Source organism: Monodon monoceros, unplaced genomic scaffold, assembly GCF_005190385.1.
Source record: "Monodon monoceros isolate NGI ecotype Baffin Bay Population unplaced genomic scaffold, NGI_Narwhal_1 Super_Scaffold_12, whole genome shotgun sequence".
NCBI lineage: Eukaryota > Metazoa > Chordata > Mammalia > Artiodactyla > Monodontidae > Monodon > Monodon monoceros.
In genome coordinates, this window is record NW_021703768.1 from 159,546,820 (window position 1) to 159,565,085 (window position 18,266).

At 60.3% G+C, this 18,266-nt stretch overlaps 1 protein-coding gene across 6 annotated transcripts in view; it reads left to right on the forward strand.

The window, feature by feature from the left end:
- KDM4B (lysine demethylase 4B) overlaps window positions 1-18,266 on the forward strand; it is a 129,198-nt gene that overhangs the window by 75,338 nt on the left and 35,594 nt on the right. For 5 of the 6 annotated variants that reach the window (XR_003792546.1, XR_003792545.1, XR_003792544.1 and 2 more), the window contains exon 10: window positions 3,772-3,909. Coding sequence is in view for 2 of the 6 variants with exons in the window: in XM_029215806.1 (XP_029071639.1) it covers window positions 3,772-3,909 (138 nt within the window). In the remaining 4 variants the exon portion in view is untranslated. Of the gene's footprint in view, window positions 1-3,771; window positions 3,910-17,662; window positions 17,800-18,266 lie in introns of all 6 variants that reach the window. The other variant, XR_003792547.1, reaches the window with a different exon arrangement.

Sequence of the window (18,266 nt, forward strand, 5' to 3'; positions counted from 1 at the left end):
GTCGTCACTCCAGGCCAGTCCTTCCCCGCAGACAGCCCTCCTGGACGGGGGAGTCTGTGCCTCGGTCCCTGCGTGGGTCCAGGCGAGAGGCCTGTGCCCGGAACTTACCGGACAGGCGTGTGGGCCGTGGCACCGAGGGCAGGGGGCAGAGGGGACTGTCCGGGAACCCGGCTTCTGCAGGTTTCCCCGAAGAGTGAGTGCTTCGTCAGGCGCAGGAGCGAGTTCTGGGGGCAGACCTTCGTGCCTCTCTCTGGCCAAGGGTGTCAGCAGGTCAGAAATTGTTCTGACGTTTCAGTCAAACCGCCTGCAGCATCAGCACACAGATCGGGGATTCGCCTTTCTATCGGGGCCACAGCTGCTGCTCATGCTTATTAGGTAGCGGGATATTTCGCTCTGAGAAACGCAGCTTTCCGTGCTTCCCTCTTCCCACCCACCCCACCTGCCCCCGTCTTCTGGTTGGAACATCATTCTTTGCCAGGAACCTCGCAGACAGATCATGGCATTGCTCACGGAAGTGAGAGGTACTTGCTCTCCCATCCCTTTGTCGCGGACGTTCTCCAGAGTGGTGCTTCCTGGAGAGGGATGCTGGTCGCAGGAGTCAGCTGGCGGGCACCCTCGTTCTCCTGGGTCAGTGCCAGTGTGGCCCTGCAGCTTGTATACGAAATGCCAGAGCGTGACCCAAGGCGGCGGCGGCCTCCTGGCCTAGAGGGGCTGCTGGTGACTGGAGAGAGGCCGGGCCCCGCAGCCACAGCGGCTGCCCACGGGGCCCAGACAGAGCTTCGTCCCAAGGCCCTTGTCCAGCAGCAGGGAGCCCTCCGTGGGCCGCCGGCCTCAGGACCAGGCTCCGGGCCCTGCGGCGTCAGGCTCCACGTGGAGCCCCTCATCTGAATTCCTGGCGGCCTTCAGAGTGACGCCCCGCACTCCGCTTATAAATCTTTGTAATGGTATTTACTTCTAGAAGAAAAAGCAGATCGATAGCAGAGCTTTTTAATAATTAAAAGTGTGTATTTCTGTGATCTGCCACGGACTTCCTCATTTATTCTTGGAGAGCTCGCACAAGCAGCCGACCGCCGGGCTTCCTCTGTGACTGGCGTCTGGGGCTGGCGCGCCCTCCACTACTGATTGCTTTGCGTCACGGCCTATCCGTCATCCCCAGCGCCCTGTAATTTATTGTTGGGATAATGTTGACGGTGGTGACACGGAGGACAGACACCGTGGGTTTGAAATGGAGCCACCAGGATGTAGATTTTCTGACAGGGACATAATCTTCTTGTTGCTCTAAGTGAGCACATCTCCTGTTCTGGGCCTTGATTTATGGGCCGGATCGGGCGGGGGACCAGGCCCTCAGTGTGCCTCTCCCCACGGGGGCTCCAGCCCGGTGACGGGGACCCTGCTGCGTCCCTGAGGCTCAAGCAGGCCAGTGCACGCACGGAGGCGTTCTGGAAAGCGAGATAGCACTTTACAGAATCAGCTCAAGTAGGATAAGAACATCAGTAATTGCATTTAAAAGCACATCCCCAAACCCGAATTTTATTTATCTCATTTGACGAGGCTCCGAGTCCTGCAGCAGAAGCTGGCCCAGGGGACCCTTCCTGAGAATGAGGATGCTGGCCGCTGGGCCCTGGGGACACTACATGTCCCCTCCTCCCCCATCTTCTGCCGTCGCTTCATCCCCGCATGCGGCTGTCACTTGGACAGGAATTTAAAAATATTACTTAATGCACACTGACTTCCCTTGATGGGTACAATTCATTATTTGAAAAGAAAGATATCTCCGTGTTCTTAAGGACTGGCTTTTCTCCAGGCTACATCAGTTTTGATTGATCTCTGACTCTCTGGTTGGCTTCTGGAAGTCTCCCCACCTCCACCTCACCCCACCCCCGGTCTCCACCTCCTGCCACCCACCCTCCCCTGCCAGGGTTTGACTCCTCGTTGGTTACTTAGATGAATCCAGCGATTTCTGCTCCTCTCTCTGGGGTTATTAGCAGGCCCCGAAAACTACAAATCAGCGACAGAGTGCTGAAGAGCCTCTAAGTGGGGCAGAAGGCTTGAGCAGACACACTTTGCAGAAGGAGGCGTGCGCAGGCGCCAGCAGGACGCAGTGGGCGGCATCCACAGACCTCAGGGAGGGGGCCGGAGCATCACACCCACCCCGCAGGGCCACTGCGTGCGAATACCCCATACCCCGTATGCCGCCGAGGGGGCGGGGGAACTTGCCCTTCCCACCATGTGGGTGCAACATGGGCGGCCACTGCGAAGAGCCGCTGGGCAGTTTCCTGGGGCCCCACGGTGCCCCATCCGGAGTCTGTTTACTCCGGAGAAGTGCAAGCAACCACCGGGAGAAGATGAATCCACAGGTGCCCCCAGCTCTGCTCACAGAGCCTCAGACCAGGAACAGCCACAGGCCTGTGAGCAGGAGGCTAGATGAGCAAATAGCAACACATCCTCATAGCAGGAGACCCCTTTAGGAACGAAAAGGAGCAGACGACCCATGTGCCCAGCGGGACGGATAAACCCCGAGGATGTGCCGAGCGGAAGAGGCCAGACGCAGAGCATGGGCAACGCGGTCCGTGTCTGTGAAACCCTAGAGAGAAACATCGTCGAGGGTTGGGGGGGCGGGTGCATTTGGGGCCCCGTTCTCAGAACTCCAGACAACCTTATGTGCACCACGTGCTTAGCCTAGGAGAAGACTGGCCCTCCTGACCCCAGAGGGTCACTCCCGCGTCACAGCCTCTAGTCCAACAGCCCCGCCTCACGTCCCGGGACACAGCAAGTGGGGATGGTGGCCGCTGCTATTTGTCATCCGTCTGCCGGAACACTGGTCTGTTGGAGCGCTTGCTGATGGCCAGGGGTAGTCAGTGCAGAGTGGGGAGGGGCCCGGGGAGGAGGCTGCAGCCTCCTTCTCCAGGCCTCGGGCTGGCACCTCTGGAAGCCTCTGTCTGGCATCACTGTGGGTCCCCCACCCTGGTCCCTCACGCCCAACTTCTTGGTTTGGGCTCTCTGTCGCAGAGGCTGGACCAGAGTCTGGCCGTCCAGACCATTTTGAGTAGGCCTGGAAACGTGCTCGTCCTGCAGTGTCGTGACCTTGACACGTGTCCTCCCGGCCCACTGACGTGTCGCTTCAGTCTCTTTGCCCTCACTTGGAAGGACCCATGTCTTGGGATGTAGTGGACAGATTCTCTGTTCACGGTGGCGGGGCCACTTAGGCCAGCTTCTGGGGACGTTTTGGGGGTGGGCCTGCTCCTTCCTCGCACGAGGGCTGGGCACTATGCTGCTGGCTCGAACCCGCCCTGGGCTCCAAGGGCTCCGAGCTCCGCCAGTGCCGACCGGCCCTCCTCACCAGCCCCGGCGCCGTGTGGGAACATCTCACAGTGGATGGAGGCTTGACAGGCCACCTACCCCCAAAGCAGGAGACCCCCCCCGCCAAACGAGAAGTACCTAGAATCCTAGCATTGCTGCTCACCCATCTGGAGAGTGCAGACTGTCCCCTCGGGGCCCAGTGGGGTCTCAGTGAGCGGCGGGGCTGGGAGCCCAGTTGCCGCCCTGGCCACTCGCCTCACCTACTTTCCAAGCCATGTGAGCACCAGGCCGCAGCCTCTCACTTGGCCGACTCCTTTGGCTCCTAAAGTCAGGCTCCCTGGCACTTGTTGGGACGTCCTCGAGCCCACGTCCCCCTGCTGTGCTCCTCGGTGGCTTCTTGTGGCTTTGCCATCAGCCCGTGATGCCCTGTGTCGGGCCTCGCCCCTCACCTGTTGGCCTCTTGCCCCTCAGATCACGCAGGAGGCTGGGGAGTTCATGATCACGTTCCCCTACGGCTACCACGCCGGATTCAACCACGGATTCAACTGCGCAGAATCTACCAACTTTGCCACCCTGCGGTGGATTGATTACGGCAAGGTGGCCACCCAGGTGAGTGCCCGCAGACCCTGGGGAAGGGTCTGAAGGGGGCCGGCCCCCACCTGCTCAGCCAGCCCAGGGCCTGGGTGGCAGCCGTTTACATTCGACCAGAGGCTGGGATTCTCCATAAGGGTCTGTTTCTGGATCCTCAGCAAACTTGTCCCCAGAATGCTCCTCACCTGGAGGCAGGGGAAGGGAGTCTGGGCAGGCCTGGGGTCGGGTCTCCCCTCCTCCTGGCAGACCCCAGGTGTGTTCCCCATCGTCTGGGGATCAGGGAAGATTTGTTCCTTGTTAGTTGACCCCTTGGAGGCCACCTGGCCGGGCATGGGGTCTGCTTGGGCCCCAGCGCCTTTGCCCCCCTCCAGCTTCCCCATCTGGGCTTTTCTGCTGCAGGGTGCAAGAAAGACAGGGGGAGAGAGAGAGAGAGAGAGAGAGAGAGAGAGGGCGCAGAACCCTGGCAGAGCAGACCCTGCGCTCAAGCCTGAGGACTTCCTGCTGCCTCGCTATCCACATTGAGAGGTCACTGAAAGGCCGGAAGACTCCTTTGATTTTCCTCAGTAATTTGCCGTTCTGGTCCCAGAGGGCCGATTATTGGCCAACAGACTTGACATCTGAGCCAAGCGCTTGTTCTCAAATTCCTTTTCTCCTGCACTCACCTGTCTGTGGTTTTGACGGGCAGCTTTGGGGGCACGAGGCCCCGTAGTGGCGAGTCCAGGGAGCGGCTGAGCACTGGGCAGGGCCCTGGGAGGGAGAAGCTGCTGGGAGGGCTGTCGGGCAGGCAGCAGGCCCAGCCCTTCCTTGGCTGCCGGGACCAGGGGCCTTCTACCCAAGACTGGTACCGCGGGTGCCGTGGAGGAAGCCGGCGAGCTCTGCCCAGCTCTGAGCTGGGCTCAGACCAAGCGGCCCCGGCTCTCAGGTTTCAGTCCCTTTAACCTTCTCTCCACTGCAAAAGGGGGCCCGGCTCTTCACGAGCATCCACTGTGGTACTTGGGTCATGGGACAGGAGAGGCCTCTCCTGCTGAGCTTCCTACCAGCCTCCCAAGCCAGAGCCCTGGGGTTCCTCCGTGGAATTTCTCAGCTGTTATGAGTTAGGACCCAGGGTTGGGACAGATGGTGGGTTTCTCCCAGGCCCGGAAGTGGGAGCAGTGTGGACCCGGAGGACTTGGAGCCCGGATCCTGATTCCTTCAGTGTTTCCCAGACCTTGGACCCTTGCAAAAGAGGGTCTAGCCCGTGACGATCGGGCGTCACAGCCTGGAGACGTGGCCCGATGGAGTGGAGGGGAGCCGGTGGCATGCAGCACCCCGAGTCCACGGCAGGGCACGTGGCAAAGAGCAGGAAACCCCGCACCAGGGGTGTTCAGGGGGGTTACAGGCTGATGCTTTTGAACAGGTGGGGTTAAACAAGATCCATCCTTAAAGCAAACGTCGCCTGCTTCTTTCCACGTTTGAATGGGGTGAAAAATTAAGATGAAGAAAATTAAGCTTCACAGGTGGCTTTGCGTCACGTCTCCACTGGGCAGCGCGGTCTAGACGGGCTCGCTCGTCTCTGTCTTTCTAATGATCTGTTTCTCTAACTTCGCTGTGTCAGTGCAGTTGAGAAAAGGAAATGGGTTTTGTAGCCAGGAAGACTGGAGAGGTGCCCCGGGATTTAAAGTGCTGGGCTTTTTATACTTAATTCAGGAAACTGTGGGGGGATTGTCTTTGGCAGAGCCTCTGGCTTCGCTGCAAGAGGAGGGACGGGGGTGTCAGGATTGTCCCTTTAGATCCACAGGGGTATGTTTGCAGGGAGTTCTGTGCAATTGAGTTATCAGCCTGGCCCCGGGGCTGGTCCCGGAGGCGCTGCTGGAGCCGACCCTGCTGCGGGGCCGGCGGGGATTGCCCGGATATTAAAAGCAATTTTGGGTTCAGCCATGTGTTCACAAACAAGTGGCACTGGGGAAGCGCAGCCTTAGATGGGGCTCCACACTCACATCGCCGGGCGGCGGAGCGCGAAATTACTGAACAAGTGACAAGCGTTGCTCTCAGCCGGCCCGGGTTCTGGGGTGCCCAGCGGCTTCTGCCAGGAGTGGCCACTGGCCACGGGGCACCCGTCCGTTGCCACCTGATGTCAGCCTCCAGGCCTTTCGGTGGTGGAACGGGACAGCAGGTCCAGACCTCCAAGCTCCGCTGCCCCCATAACGAGTCTGGGCTGGAGAGGCCGCCGGGCGCCTGGCTTCGCAGGTGGCAAGCTGAGGGCATTGGCGGCAGGGGACTGTTCGGTTCCCGGGGTGCTGGGCCTGTGGACTTAAGGGAGGGGGGTGGGGTGGGGCACGGGGGGACCCAGGGCCCCTTCCCGCTGAGCAGGGGCCTCTCCCTTGCAGCCTGAGTGCCCCGTCCCGTCTGCATCCCCTTCCAGCACATTCCTCGGAATGCAGCCAAGGGGGAGAACGTCCACTTCCCAGATTCTAGAGACTTCTGTACTTGTTGGTTCGTTACCTCTTCAGGCACCCAGCGAGCCCCTCACTCCCCACACCGTCCGTTTCTGTCATTCTCCCTCTGCTGACGCATTAAAGGCTAAGCTCTCACGCTCGCCAGCCTGTGTGAATTTCAGATGTTCCTGTTCTTTCTTCTAGAGCAGGGTCGGCAAACGGGGGCCCACAGGCCAAACCTGGCAGGTCGACTATTTTTGTATGGTCTGCAAAAAGAATGATATTTAGATTTTTAAAGAGCTGGGGGAGAAAAAAAGGAAGAGTGTGTGACAATTGAAAACTGGATGAAACTCACATTTCACTTTGATAAATAGTTTTATTGGCACAGATGCGCCCATTCATTCACGTGCCCTGCAGGGCTGCTTGCCTGCAGCGGTGGAATTGAGTAGTTGTAACGGGACCGTCTGGCCTGCAAAGTGGAAAATATTTGCCGTTTGGTCCTTACTAGGAAGTTTGCAGTCCCTGGTCTAGAGAATCGAGGGTGCAGGCGCTCTGGCTCCAGCCCGTCAGGGCTGAAGGTCACCTCCTTTGCTCTTTTCTTTGCAGCCCACAGAGTCTCCGGCATCAGAGGGGCTGTTCCCTCCAGCATGTTGGCTCCCAGCCACTGTCTCTGGAGGTTCCAGAGGGTCCAGTGAGGGCGCTGGTGGCTTTGGTGCCCGGCAGGCCAGGCCAAATGCCGATGTGCCACCGCCGGCCCCCTGCAGAGCCCACCCAACTTCCCCACTGTGGGCAGGGTGCCCAGCCCTCGGGCTCAGGTCTGCCCTGCAGGCCACAGGGACACCCAGCATCCTCCTGGCTCTAAAACTCTGGAGAAAATAGGCTTGTGGCCTCTTGCCAGAGCCCCTTGGAAGGAGCACCTCTGGTCCCCATCTACCTGACAGAGGCTGCAGAGGGCTGCCCTCTCCCACCCTCTCCGCTGAGCACAGCACGCTCGTCCCACTTGCAGTCTGCACTCTGTGTTCACTGTCAAGTTGAGGTAGAGTTTCTTCTCCAGGATGGTCTTCCTTCCCCATCGCTGACACTAACCCTCATCAGCCCTCTGTGCACGGGAGGAAAGCCTCGTGGCCACCTGCTCCCTGCCTGACGCGCCCTGCAGTGGGGGGCGCCCGCCGTGTCCCCGCCCCGGCGCCAGGGGGAATGGCCCTGCCTTCCTTGTGGCCAGCGACCATCCCCGCCTACAAAGGGGGTGAAATGGATAAGGATCCAGCAGAGCTCTGGGTGCAAATGGCCCTGGTCCCTCGGACTCTGGCCCAGCCCAATCCAGGGTCCCCTCCCCACCCTCACTCCCACCCCCTGTGGCGCTGTGACACTTGGGGCCAGGTCACCCTCTGGGGGGCCGTCCCGGGCGCTGTGGGGTGTGGAGCAGCCTCCCCGGCCCCGCCCCCTCGATGCCACGAGCCCCCAGTGTGACAGCCACAGACATCCCCAGGCATTACCATATGTCTCCTGGGGACAGGATCAGCCCTAGCTGAGGGCCCTGGCTGACCTTTCTCTCTAAGGCGCAGAGGGTGGTTGGTTAGTACGGCTGTACTTTTTGGACTCTGGTAGTGAGGCTTCGTCAGCTCAGTTTAGTTCCTCTCCCCCGGGCATGTGTGCGAGACCTCGCATCTGCCCGCCGCCTTTTCCTACTGAAAGGCAGTTTTCGTGGCCGTGGTCCACAGCCTTGGGTTATGGAGTCCCTTAAGCACGACAGGTGCTAGCTGTTGCCGGAGCCAGAGACCCGCACTTAACAGGGAGCGAGGGATGGACCTCTGGGGCTGTGGGTACGTTATCTCCATGTGCCTCTCTTCTCCGGGGCAGGGGTTGGGGGGGCTGGGCCGACAGCAGGGTTGTGGGAACCGGGACTCTGCAGGGCGTCGATGTATCTGCTCTGTAGGAACCGGTCCTCTTTCAGGATCTAGATGTTGGAGAGGTGACTGCCCCCGAGGAATCTGAAGTTCTCTACCAAGCCTGTGGGCAGAGAGGCCCCTGATCCTGGGGTCGTTCGGGGTATGAGGGAGCTGGGTCCCTGCCCCCATGGGTAGGAGGGGTGCCGTGTCCCGAGTGGACCCTGAGCGTCCTCGGGGCTGGGCGGCATCCACACTCACACCCAAACCAGCGCCCAGCAGCTCCTGCGCACCCTGATGACAGGGCTGCCCGTTTCTTCCTCCTGGACTCCCGCCGAGGGTTCTGGACCACGTGGCCCTAGCCCCGTGGCACGTGGATGAACCCCTTGCTTCCTGGGCTTCTGGACACATGGCAGAGCTGGTCGTGGAGCCGGGGCTGGGCCTCCATGCGGAGTGGGGGGTCGGTGGAAGGAATTAGAACCCAAGCCCGTGGGGCCGGGGCAGGCAGAGACCGCCCGAGTCCGTGGGGGGAGGGTGAGGGGCGAGGCTGCAGGGCTGCTCTGGGCCCCAGAGGAGGAGGCGGTAGCTATAGGGACAGGATGGCAGATGGAGGCTTTTACAGACTCTAGGAGGGGGCGGGGACTTCCTGCTGGCTTCATCCTCCAGTTTGGGAGATGTGGGAAGAGCACACACGACTTGGCCTTCCATTCCCACCCCCTTGGTCCGGAACGGTGCTGCCCCGTGGATGGACCTCAAACACATGATGCTCAGTGAGAGAAGCCGACACAAAAGGCCACATAGTGAGTGATTCCATCGACGGGAATTGTCCACAACAGGCAGATCCACAGAGACAGTGGGTTAGTGGTTTCCAGGCGCTGGGGAGGACTGCTAAGTGGTACAGGGTTTCTTTTTGGGGTGATGAAAAGGTTCGAAAATTGATTGTGGCAGTGGATGCACAGCTCTGTGAGTGGAGGTGGATTGTAGGGCATGTGAATTATAGCTCAGTGAAGCTGTTAAAGAAATCCTACCGCCTGGATTACCAGATTGTCAGCGCACAGGGTGTGGGTGGGTCCACGGGGTCCACGGGGGATGCCGTGCTCACCAAGCAGACCTCCCTTCCTTGGTCCACAAACACTAGGGAGCCTGTGAAGCAGGAGACAGCATTGGGAAAGGGGTTTTGGAACCGGGAGGCCCCTTCATGGGCCACTGGGGAGACCCATGGGGGCAGCTCCCAGAGGGTGTCTGCCGTCAGTGGGACACGTGCGTCTCTCTGTGCCGGTCCTCAGGCCTTCCTCATACGGGGACAGTCATTGCATCTTTGATTTTCACAGTGGAAAATTTATACCCATGGCTGGGGGTCTGGGTGAACCGTGTAATACTACGCAGCCACAAAAATGGTTTCACTATTTATTGGTGTGCAAAGATGGGCATGGCATTTTGGGTGGAAAAACTAGGTTTTCGATCATGAATGTATAATCCCATTGTGTGTGTGTGTGTGTGTGTGGTGGGGAATTTGCCCAAATGTTGGTCAATATTAGGTCTGTGGGGTGGAATTTGGGACACCTTAAAAACAAGGACTCTAGAGGGCCTGAGATCAGAGCCGGCAGTGGGCAAGTCCCCGACTGGCCATGTGCATCCTCACGCCTGCCTCTGGTCACATTGCTGCTGCTTTTGTTGTGAGCGGTCCCTTCCCTCTACGCCCGCTCCCTGGGCTCCCCCCACCCCACTCTGTCTCTCTCCAGCTTTACTGATGGCTCTTGCCTGCATCAAGCTCTGACTCTGGGCCTCGTGACCTTGCAAGGACCAGAGAGAGGTTAAGTGAATTAGCTGGGGGTTCTGGGAGATGCTCTCTCTGTCCGCGCGTGTCTCGCAGGCTGGTGGCCTCCCCCAGGCGGGTGTCCGGGGCTCGGCTGTGGCTGCAGGGGCCACCTCCAGAGGCCTGTGCTCCGTTTCCCCAGGCACATGCTCGGCCAGGCAGGCTCTGTAGTGGGATTACTAACCAGAGAGATCAGAGGGATGCTCCGGCTTCACTGGAGAAAATAAAGTGTGCACACATCAGCCTTTTTAGGTCTGAGCTCACGTTAGTCCTGTAAGACCGCACGCCACGTTGGATTAGCTCACGAGTCCCTCCCAGCTCCCCCGGTGGGTGGCGCCGGGTGAAGCCTGACAAGGGCCTCTTTCCTCCACCGAGGGCGCACTGGCGTACCTGCCACCCCACAAGGTACAGAAGATGACTTCGGATTAAACAGAGCGAGAGAGATTTAGAAGCCGGCTTGAATGGCCAGGAGCCTGGCGCACTTAGCTGGTTTTCCGCCAGCTGTCTGGGCTGCTGCCTGCCAGCCCTCAGCCTCCGGGAAAGTCTGCGCCCCCATGGCTTCTGCTGATCGTGGAAGGTGGGGAGGCCCGTCCCCAGATGCAGCGCTTCCAGGGGCGGCCCCCACGTCCCCCCACTTGCGCATCCAGGGTGGGGGGCCTCTCCTGAAACTCGCCCCCCGCCCCTCAGCCTGGGCCACCTTGGACTTCACTGCTGTGAAATGTGAACCAAACTGTTTCCGCTGCTCCAGACCGCGTGCCTTCTGTTCAGTAACGCTGCCGCCTGCTCTGGGCGATTAACTTGGAGCCCGAGGGGAGGTGACAGAAGGTGGGGTGACAGTGGGGGCCGGGCGGAGGAGGGCAGGAACAGAGCTGCAGCCCGGACGCTCCTCGGGCCCACCCGCCTCCGCAGTGCCGGCCTGCGCACTGCTGCGCCTTGCTGGCTCCCTGATTTATGGCGCTGGTGGTGGCCGGTGCTCGGGGTTCGCAGTCAATTGCCGTATAAAATGTGCTTCCCCTGGAGCCTCCCCCAGAGCTTCCTGTCACTCTGTCCCTGGCAGCCTGGCAGTGGCTTCAAGCCCAGATGCGTACAGTAGCATAGCGGTGAGGATCGGAGTGGAGAGCACGGTGCCATCGCTCTGCCCTCTGGCTTGGTTTTGTGTTGGCTTAAACTCTGACCATCTAGAACAGGTGCCACCGGATCTGGAAGGATGGGTCTCAGGCAAGGTCTCCCCACAGCACAGCAGCCTCGTGCGGCCTGGGCATTGGCATCCCCGGGCCCACCCCCTCCCAATGCCAGGAGCCCCTTCGCTTCCCCAGTCGTGGCCTGGTGCCCCCTGGGGCAGGTCCTGGATGAGAGCCTGGTCTAGAGGGCGGGTTGCGGGCCGTTTTTCCGCCTTCTTTTTCACTGTCACCCCCCCCCCCACACCCCCCCACAGGACACTTTTACACTTTCTTCCTCATTGCCCCTCTGTGAGATTCTAACACCGTGGATACACCACATGTCTGTTCAAAGACAGTGAAGCTTTTCTGCCCCCAAGAAGGAGTTTTCCCCCCCTTAGGGGCAGTGTCCCCCGAGTGAAAACACCCTGGAGGACGGGTCTAGGGGAGCAGCCTTGGGAGCAGAGAGGGGCTTCCGCCAGCTCAGACGTGGGCAGGACTTGAGTGCTTGGTGGGCCCCTTCGGGGAGGGACTTCCCCCGGGCCGGGTTCAGAGGCCGCCCTGCTCCCCGCTGCCGTGGCTGGCGGGAGCTGCCCGTGGCCCAAGCCGCTCCAGTACAGCTTGGCAGCTGCTGAGCCTCCTGTTTGTCTCTGGGAAACGCTTGCAAAGAATCTCAAGCGTAGTTGCAGGCCTCCCCCTCCCCCCCAATTGAACACACCAGCCCATCGCGTCTTCCCTGCTCCCCTGGCTTCACGGGGTTCTGAGTGCATCCGCAGAGCGCTGGCACCCGCTGTGGTTCTGGGAGAGCCGGTGGCTCAGCATGTGGCCGACCTCGGCTCTCTCCAGGTGGGCGATGGGCGGGCATCCCAGCCCCCTCGGCCCAAAGCCCCTGTCTCTTCCTTCCTACTTCCCCTCCTGTCCCCGCGCCTGGGGTTGTCTACCTGGGTTGCAGGCAACTATGTTCAGGCTTCCCGCCCAGAGGGTGGGCCCTGGAAATGCACACGAGTGCTCGCACCTCAGTCTCTCTGGAGGGGGTGCTGCCCGCTCATCACGGTACAGCTTCCGCCGGCCGCCTCCCTGGTGGGTTCCCAGCGCTGGGGGGTCCCCACTGGCAGACACGTGGCCACACAGCTCTGGGAGAAGGGTGCTGGCTGCCGCCGGGCTCGCTCACACTGATGGGCCCGCTGCCCCTTGTCGCATGGCTTTGCTGCTTTTCCTGGTGGAATGGGGAGCTTGTGATTCAAATCCACAGATCAGAGTTTCTCCCCCCTCGGCACTGTGGACCCTGGGGCTGAACCATCTCTGGGGGACGTCCTGGGCGCTGCGGGGTGTGGAGCAGCCTCCCTGCCCCACCCACTCAATGCCAGGAGCCTCCCCCCCCCCGCCCCCCGCAGCGTGATAGCCACAGGTGTTCCCAGACATCGCCCAGTGTCCCCTGGAACGGCTTCCCCCTGGGTAAGAGCCCTGGGCTGGCGAGGCTCCTCGAGGGTCACCTTCACGCTGCCACAGTCTCCAGCGCGTGTCGCCTGGGGATGCCACCTGCAGGTCTGCTCCAGAGGGCAGTGACCTGCTTTTTCCTTTTCGTTCTACTTACACCACATGTGTTGAGTCCACAGTCTCAGTCTGGGCTTTTCTGCCGTCCTGCCTGTGAATGGAGTTTGTTTCTTGGCCGTGGTAAACGCCTTGCGGCTTCGGATGACGAGGTTGTTACTAGAGGTCAGGCGGGCTGGCTCGCCTCAGAGCCTGGAGAACAGACGGAGAGGGACTCCATGGGTCCTGGTCAGCAGGAGGGGCTGTGGGTGAAGGGAGAGAGCTGAGGGGCTGGTGGGGCCCTCGGGCAGAGCACCCTTGGGAAGTGCCTGGCACCTAGGGCCTGGGTTCAGCATCATTGGCACGCAGAGGGGGAGGTGGGAGGGCCCTTCACAGCAGGCGGGAGAACTGTCTAGGCTGCCGGGCTGCAGCCACAGTGCCGCATGGAAGAGGCTTCCTTTATGTGGAGGAAGAAAGAGAGTGACCTTGGAGGGGTGGTGGGCAGCATCCTGCAGATCAAAGGCCTGTGACCTTGCCCAGCCCTGGGAAGCAGCCCCGCCAGCCAGGATGCGGGAGCCCCCGGGAGCCCTGCGCCTAATGGTTTTGTTTATGAAGCGCTTCCGAGGGCTTCCAGTGGATTTCCTAATGAACTGGTTTGTTATCGCGTCCCCTGCTGCCGTGCGGGTAATTACATCAGAAGCAGGGGGCCGGCTCTGGTCCTGACAGATGCAGGCTCCTGGGAGGGTGGTTTCTGCCCCCGTCTCTGGGTGCTTAACACTTTGTGGGCCGAAGCGCCCCCTGGCCCCGGGATTGTTCCCTAGGAAGCATGTGTGTCGCTCCCACATTAGCATCTGCTCAGCACGGCCATCGGCAAGTTGCTGGGAGACGCGAACAAGTCAGCGAGGTGCAGAGGCGGACACAGATGAGGGACAGGACGCCCAGGAGCGCTCCGACCCAGGGAGACCGCGAAGGGCACAGCGGGCAGGCAGGCAGGCAGCGTCAACCAGCAGGGGCTTCTTGGGGGGCGGGGCGGTTCTAGACCTTGGTGTATTCAGGTCACAAAATGCCATCAGCAGGGGAGGGGTGCTGAAAGCAACAGGAAGGTGTCCCCGCCCTGCCCTGGAGGCCAGAAGTCTGAGATGGAGGTGTGGCGCGGCTGAAGGTTCCAAGGGGATGGTCCTTCCCGCCCCTTCCAGCCTCTGGCGTGGCCGGTAATCCTTGGTGTCCGTGGTTTGTAGACGCATCCCTCCAGTCTCTGCCCATCTTCATGTGACCCTGTCCCCATGTCGGGATCCAACTTCCGCTCTTCTTACAAGGGCCTCGGTCGCTGGATTTAGAACCCTGCTCCAGCGTGACCTCACCTTGGCCAACTTGTCTGCAAAGACCCTCTTTCCAAATAAGGTCTCATTCTGAGGTCCCTGGCGGACATGCATTGGGGGACACTGTTGAGCCCTGTCCCCTGGGGAGCAGTGGGGGAGGAGCGTTAGTCCACACCGAGGAGCAGAAAGTGGGGTGGACGGGAGGGACAGTTTGGGTCTGGGTTTTAGGTGCAGTGCCTGCGGGGCTGGCAGTAGAAGGGATGTGGGGCTGCCAGGCCGCGCTGCCCAGCACGAAGCCACCGGCCCGCACAGCCCTTTAACCACAAGTTAGTTAAAGTGAAGTAATTACGTGTCCTGTACCTCGGTCACACCAGCAAGTACTAGTTCATAGCCACGTGGGCCGGTGGTGATCTCGGGGACAACATAGACGTAGGACATTTCCATTGTGTGAGGAGGCCCCTCGTGGAGGTGCCTCGGGCAGCGAACATTCAGGGGTCTGCAGCTCGGGGCCCAGCCACAGCGAGCCGTGGGCTGGAAGACAGGCCCGCGCCTGGCCCGGCCTCCCCACGGGTCTGCGATCCTGAGGCCTCCGGCCCAGCCGGCTGGCCTCACACGCACACGGCAGGGCAGGCAGGAGCCCCGAGGGCAGGGAGTCGGCGCTGCGGCCTCACCAACCACAAAGCTGTCGGGGATGATCTCAGTGAACCGTGTTTAATAGTCTTCAGGCTGGTTGCTGGGCCTCCTCTCTCCCGCTTTGCCATCTGACATGAGCAGGACCAGAAGAGCACACGGTAGGTGCTTGTTCCTGGCAGCCAAGAGGAAGGCTCTGGCGGACCTCGGGTGGGCGTGGCCCTTCTCTGCCCCCGTGTTCCTGCCCCCTCGCGTGTGTTTATTTCTCCCCATCTCACTGTCAGCTGCTGCAGGGCCGGGCCTGGCGCTGGGCCGTGAGGCCACAGCCCTTGAACCTGATTAGTTCGGAGCATGTAATGGTTCAGACGTGGAAGACAGACTCTGTGAGCTAAAAGTGAGAAACCATTTTGCTCTGGGATTTTATGGCTTCAATTGCTGGATCTAATCTAAGATCAGTGCCTTTCTTTTTAAACAACCAAAACCTTGGGAAATTGAAGCCCTTAAAGTATGCTTCCATTGCGGGCCAGACTGTTCGGAAGCTCTAGGAAGTCTTATATCCATCCTGCCTGGAACTTGGGCCACATCTTAGACGTGTCTCTGAGCTGCGTACGGAATGTGACTGCTGGTAGGTGTAGCGTATTGGGATGGGTTCAGTAAGAAAAAGGGCCCACCTGCACACCTACCACCACGAAAAATAGAAAAGGAAGTCACCCCCAAGGCTGGCCCTTTTGCGTCTCCTGCCATAGGCCCTGGCGAGGTGACCAAGGCTCTGACCCCTTCATTCCTTAGGTGTCATTTCAGGGAACTTCATTACCACGTTCCTCCATTTATGAGCACCTGAGTTCATTAAAACGGAAAACCGGGACTTCCCTGGCAGTCCAGTGGTTAAGACTCCACGCTTCCACTGCAGGGGGCACGGGTTCGATCCCTGGTCAGGGAACTAAGATCTCGCATGCTGCGGCGTGGCCAAAACAAACCAGAAAACCTACGGCCGTCCCCGGCACAACGTGTGAGATCCGTGGCTCGGGGTTAGGAGCTGGTACCTCTGTGGGAAGGAGACTTGGCGACCCCAGACAGCATGGGGCTGGTCCCTTTGTTGGGCCCCCGGGTCCCCTTTGAAGTGGGGTCCGGGCCCAGCCCGGCTGGGGGTGTGCATAGCTGGCCCAGGCCCACTGCTCAGGTCCCCAGGGGCTCTGGTGGGGGGCACGTTCCCCCGAGAGTGGTCGGCTCGGGCTGCAGGTGTGAAAGCAGGTGCAGCCTTGAGGAGGTGGAGCCCGAGGCCAGGCCTCCATGTGCCAGGTTCTAGGTGCTTCCTGGCACCTGGTGAGAGTCAGATTCTGGCAGCAGGTGGTGGGGATGTGCAGCTTGCTATGCTCAGTAAAAAGCGGGACTGCAGTAAGTTTCCAGGCAGACACCTGTCTTCTGTCGGCTCAGACTGCAGAAATATGGTACCAGGGACTGGGCAGCTTAAACAACAGGCATTTATTCCTCGCACTTCTGGAGGCTGGGAGCCTGAGATCAGGGTGCCGCTGGGGTCAGCTTCCTGTGAGGACTCTAGCCCTGGTATGTGGACCGCCAGCTTCCTGCTGTGTCCGCACATGGGGGCAGCGGGGGCAGGGGTCAGATCTGTCTCTGTTACCCTTCTGAAAAGGACACAAGTCCTACGGGATTAGGGCTCCACCCTTATGATCTCATTTAACCTTCATCACCTCCTAATTCCTTCTCTGCAGATACAGACCCCACACTGGTGGGGTCAGGGCTTCAAGATACCTTGTGAAAATGATTTTGTGACTTACTCAAGGTTTGGCAAACTCTGTAAAGGACAAGATAGTGGATATTTGTGGATTTGGGGGCCATCCAGTTGCTGTGTAATTGCTCAGCTCTGCTGTAGCAGCACCAGTGTGGCTGTGGGCAGGGCCGTGTGCCGGGCTGTGTGCCAGTAAAACTTTATTTACAAAAACAGGTGGTGGGCCAGATTTCATAATCTGCCCACCCCCAACCAACTTAAATGATATACTTGCTCAGTAAAGAGATTTAGAAAAACAAATACTACAAAATTTTTTGACACCCCCCCTCCCTCCATTGAAAGAACCGTGGTTGGTTTTGATGAATAACCTTGACTTTCCCTAAAGGTCTTTGGTCGCAGTTGGGGCTTTAATGTATTCTTGACTGTGAGTTTTGTATTTCTTCTGACAACAGATCCATTGTAAGACCGTTTCTGTAGTTGAATCGGTGCTTAGGACCAAGGATCACCAGCCCCGCACAGGGCCATCGGGTGGCTCTGTCACCTACCCAGGGGGTCCACAGAGGTTGCCCTGTGGTTAGAGTTTTCCTGAGGCCTGTGCATGCGTGTGTGCGTGCGCGCGCACGTTTTTCTCTCTGTGATGAAGCAGAGACGGTCTTTGTCTGGGTTTCTCACATCCTTGGGTGAGATCCCTGGGGAGGAAAGGGCCTCACTGGCTCGCCCGTGGCTTGTCAGGGCTGCGCCCTTGCCCTCCTTGCCAGCCTTTTGCTCGGCAGGCAGCTGGTGTCTGCTTCTGGGGGGCATCCTGTCCCCCCTCCTCTTGTGGGGGGTGCGGGGGCGGAGCTCGTGTCTCCTCTCCACTGTCACTTTGAGCAGCTCGTTCCTCCCGTGTTAATTAACTTGGCGCCAGCAGCTCCATGGGGGGCCCGTCAGGGGCTCTTTGAGGTGCACTTTTTGGGGCTGTCAGGCCCCCCTTGATGAGCGGCTGCGTCAGAGAGCCAGTTCTGCTCTGAGCGTCGGGGCGCCACCTCCCTCTGCTCGCATCACCTGGGGAGACCACCGTTCCAGGCCCAGAATCTGGGGGTGGGGCTGAGCCAATGGGGGCTGGAGGTCGACCCCCAGCCAGGCAGGCAGGCCCAGGGTGGGGTCCCACAGAGAGCACAGCCTGTCTCGCATCCACAGAGGCTGGTGCTGGGTCCCAGGCCATGCGCAGCGCATGTCTCCCCCCCCCCCCCCACAGTCCCCCTCCTCTTCCTTTACTCCTTCTGTCCCCAGATGGCCCCTCGGCACTAATGGGATCACCAGCCACCCCGCCTTGGCTGCTCTGAACAGGATGCTCAGCGTCCTCATTACCTAGTTGCTCGTGGAGCGGGAGCCCTGCCCCACGCGATTCTGCTGGCTGAGCCTTGAAGGTACAGAGGGCCCCGGGGTGCGCTTAGGCTGCAGGGGGCCCTCAGGCCTCCTCCCTCCCCTTCGAGCCCGGTTTCCCCATCGGAACTAATGGCCAGGCCGGGTCCCGGGGAGAGCACACTCCGGCTGGTCTCCGGCTGATGGGGCTGCTGAGCTCAGGAGCTGGAGAGCAAGCAGCAGACGTTCAGCCGCAGTGACTCCAGCAGGTCCTCAGGAAGGTCTGGGAGCCCGCCAGGCTGGAGGGGAGGACGCAGTCCCTCCCTGGGCGCTGCCCTGAGGGTTGTGCCCCAAGCCTCCAGCCCCCCGCCCTCCCTGAGCCCCATTTCCAGGACGGCCCTGCAGCTCAGAGCCCCTGTGCTTACTCGCAGGCCCGAAGTGAAACAGCGGCGGGGGCAGTTCTGCTGGGCAGGGGCCACAAATCAGAAGACAGTGGTACAGGGTCCGTGGCGGGGGTCTGGCGCGCTCAGCC